Genomic DNA, 4,327 nt, shown 5'->3' on the forward strand with positions numbered 1-4,327 from the left:
TTTCTAAGGTCCACATTTGTGTGACCATTTTTTCTAAAATCTTATTGCTGCTGTAAACACCAGAAATTCGCCATTGTGGGACAATTAAGGGATTTTTTATTCTATTCTATTCTGCACTCCTTCCTTGTGTCTCATCACTATTTCCATTCGTGTCATCCCATCTGCCACCATAGAGGAGCGGCAGAGGCGTAGCCAGAATATTTTTTATAAGGGTGGCCAGGCAATAACCAATGTACACTGAGGGGGGCAAAAGTGGATAGGTACAAGAACCTCACTTCAACTATATTTTCCTACAGCCTTTGCTAGCAAATATATGCATATATTTAAACATCCATGCTTTCTAGATAAAAGTTATATTGGATAAAATACACAAAAAAAAAATAATGCAACTGCATTTGGCATTTACTTAATCATATCTAGTTACTTTAACACAATTGTTTTACCCTCTACCGTGATAACATGAAACAATTGTGTTAAAGTATCTAAATATGATTAAGTAAATGCCAAAAACAGTTGCTTTATTTATTTTTTTTTGTGTGTATTTTCTGGTTTGAGTTCTGGGGCAAACATCTTTTCCATTGTCATTACTTACCTACTTTTATCGATAATCATTCTGCATAAAATTGATATTTACTAATGAAACAAACATCTACATAAATGGATTATTTAATACGTTTTTATTAAAATAGTTGTTTATCTATGATTTCACTGAAGCCTTCTAGATGACCTTTAGAGACACATCATTTTCTCTTTACCCCATATAACATAAAATGTAGTTCTGAAAAGAGCATGAATTCTGTATTTATCCTTTTTAATGTTATTATATTGACGTGCATAATTAACCATAGTCTTTTTGTTCTCAAGAAATTATGAATACATGAAAAAATAGCAATATATGAAAAAAAAAATGTAAATTAATATTCCACTTGAGAGTATTACTGCTGCCACTATCTGTATTAGAGGGGGGAAATGGTAGGGGTGGCCAATGATTGGCTAAGGGTGGCCATGGCCACCCCTGGTCCCCCCATCTAGCTCCGCCCCTGAGAAGCGGGCATAAAAGTAAATAAATGGATAAAAATAAACTTTTTACTGTGTGAGGCCATAATAGCGCACCAGCTGACTAAAATGTCGTAACACACAATTGACTGGCTTATAAAAATTTGTGACGTGAACTTTTAACTTTAGATGTTGGAGCAGATGTCATACAGAGTTGTTATATTACATATGTTAAAATATTACAGCCAGCGTATTATACTTTATACGCACTATATAGAGGCTGATTTATTACGCTATAATTACGCAGACACTGGTTGAGTTGTTTTTTGGATTTCTTTCAGTTTTTATTATCAGGAAGATCTTGTTAACGCACAACCCACCCATAACCTGAAAGATGAACTTTTCATCCTGCTTTATTTTTATTTCATCTTTTCCTGCCTCCGTGCAGCAGGATCCGCCCACTTTCTTCGGAAACACAGTGCCAAACCAAAAACTATTTTCCACTGTCTCACCTGAGCAGGCAGCTCAGTAGCGACATGCCCGGATCCCAGAGCTGACTGTCACCGGGAACAGGCGCGCAGAGGAAGCAGCTCACATGTGCGCATCGGGCAGCAGCCTGGCAGCTGCTTGGTTTTTACTTTTTACTGGATATACAGTCCCGCTGAGGTTTTCTATGGAAAGACACATAAAACAGAAGGTGGACGCAGAGGATTAAAGCCTCCCTGAACTCTGAGAGCGGAAATCATGGCTCGGATCCTCCGACTGATAGCGCATGTTGTGTCTGCGCTTAGTCTGGGGCTGCTGCTGTCGGTAGGCGCGCTGGGGATGGACACACCTGTACCTACCTGCGAAAAGGTCAGTTCATTTACCTCAAATTGACCTATTTGGTCTGTCTTTAACTGATATTTATTGTTTGATTAATTAAAAAAGATTATTAAACATTCCTTTCCAGTCTGTCATTGTCATGACGCGTCAGGTTACAGACACACAGGCAGGCGCAACGAGAGGGATCAAAGTTTAATGCCTATTATTTATTTACCATTCCCTGAGCATGAAACCTCACCTCACTTCTCCAGTTCTGAGGAACGAGAAACCACTAAACCTTTGAGTAAAGCACCAAACTTCCTCCTAATAAATCCCTATTTTCAGGGAGATACCAGCATGATACATTATTTCTATTCTTTTTTTCAGGATTGATACATCTATAAATGCATCTAAAAAATAATAAAAAAAAATTACAATACACCATCTAAAAGTGAACTTGTTTCATTATTTGGCGTCAAAAAGGGACGCTTTTATATTTGAAAATGCTTATCCAACAGAGAGTGATATATAACAAGCATTTATTTTGGATGATGCTGATGACTTTGACTTATTCTCTTTAATAAAGAAAAATATTTACCAAGACATATTGTATTCTGACTTAAATGCTTAAATCATTGTAGGAAATTAGTTTTTATTTTATAAATTGCAAGCAACAACTTAAAACTAAAAGAAAATATCACATTTAACCCTATATGCTGTTTGTTGTGTGAATCATAAATTACTGGATCACCAATAAGAAATACTCTACCATGCAGAGAATTAAATGAAAACATTATTAACTCTTAATCTACCTATAAAACAAGTTGTATTATTTAGTGTATAAAAAATCAAACAGTGTAAATAAAAATTAATCGCTTTAGTGGTTTGTTGCTAATGGTCCTAACAGGAGGACCACTATATTAAATACAAATAAACATTCCTAAGGCTTGGGTCCCATTGTAAGCCACTTTAATTGACCTGATTATAGAATAATAGAATCAGCTAGCTCTTTTATGCTCTTTCATTTATGTGTTTTGTGGGTGAGAGGTTTAAGAAGCACAAATTTTTGTCATTATTTATTAATGTGACTAAGGATTTTATAAATTTATTTTCAAGAAATTAGTTTTAAAATGAATCGATGGGCAATACTTATTAAAGAAAAACTGCTGTAGAATCAGACATCTCTGTATAGTGGAAAGAAAAATGTAGGATTCCAGAAATTGTGGTTAGCCTTTGTTTTGACACTGCTTCCAGGTATAATCTAATGAAAGCAATGATCTCTTTTGGCAAAAGGGGTTTTGTTAGATATTATCAGAACAGCAACAATTTTATTGTCATCACCGCCTCCTGAATTAACCCAAATCTCTTACACAGACTGTAAAACAATATTGTTTTTTTTTTTATTAAATGTTATCCAACACACAAATTCTGTAACACAGGGAGACAGTTAGATAGAGATAAAGTGAAATTAAGGAGAAAACTAGATCTAGTTAGACTGGTGTAACTTTCACATAGTTTACTTTAAAAATGGAGATGTAAAGGTTTATTAGCAGAAACTTTTCGCATCATCTAGAAATTGGTTTCTTGATTGCATTGGACACATTTTGGAGTTTTAAACACATGGCATCCCTGATAAATTCCCATAACCTGAAAAGGTTTTTTTTTATTCTGCAGACTCAGTAACATAAAAAGTCACTTTTTACTGCAGTCTAAAATTCCCTTCAGTCACTTATTTGGACAATAGACACTAATCCCTCTGGGGTTTACCGGGATAAGTCCTTATCTTAGATGCAGGGGACCTGCTGTTTCTTCAGGAACAGCATCTGGCATAAAAACTCAGCCAAAATGACTAAATGATAGGCATGAAAAGAGCAAGCAAATAGTGATTTTCCTGAATTATATTGATCATTAGGCATCTAGCTAACTTGAATGGCATGCTCCCTTGTTTTGCCTCATTTAGTACCCAAAAATTGTATTAATATAACAGCAACACTACTTCAATGTATAAGTAAAAAATGTAATCTAAGAAATTCACCAGATAAGAGTAAGAGATTGGTAAAAACACTACTGAGGTTCTGATTAAATATTTATAAATGATGTTAACAGAAATATAAAAATATTCCAGACCATGCAAGGTTGCCGGTATTAGAAAGAATAAAAAAGATGCATTTACACAATGATCAATTTAGCCAGAAAAAAACTTTCCCAGATCAATGTTTTTTCAATCTGAAGCTTTTTTAGACTCATTTCTTGAGTAGAAATAGAAAAAAAATCACTGTGTGGAAATTTAAGTGTGTCAGATGCAAATAAAATAGGCAAATAGGAGCACTTAGGTACATGAAACAAAAATGTATGTATGTGTATTCTTCAACTTTTACTGTAGATTCTTGAGTAGATAACTTATCCTGAGAGGAAAAGCTTTTGAAATAAATAAATAAAGCAATTAATCAATAAATGCATTGTGTTGAGGAGGCCTTTGCCCTCAAGAAAGGAGCAGGTGTGAGAGGAGACAAATAAACAAAACAAA

The 4,327-nt window shown here is 34.6% G+C and overlaps 1 protein-coding gene across 1 annotated transcript in view; it reads left to right on the forward strand.

Annotated features, from left to right (window-relative positions):
• Positions 1–1,416: 1,416 nt before the first annotated feature.
• Positions 1,417–4,327, forward strand: part of LOC107090256 — a 17,344-nt gene continuing 14,433 nt past the window's right edge. The window contains exon 1 of the mRNA XM_015383539.1: positions 1,417–1,851. Within this exon, the coding sequence (XP_015239025.1) occupies positions 1,741–1,851 (111 nt within the window). The 5' untranslated portion in view covers positions 1,417–1,740. The remainder of the gene's footprint in view (positions 1,852–4,327) is intronic.

This window comes from Cyprinodon variegatus, unplaced genomic scaffold, assembly GCF_000732505.1.
Source record: "Cyprinodon variegatus isolate N-32 unplaced genomic scaffold, C_variegatus-1.0 Scaffold287, whole genome shotgun sequence".
Lineage (NCBI taxonomy): Eukaryota > Metazoa > Chordata > Actinopteri > Cyprinodontiformes > Cyprinodontidae > Cyprinodon > Cyprinodon variegatus.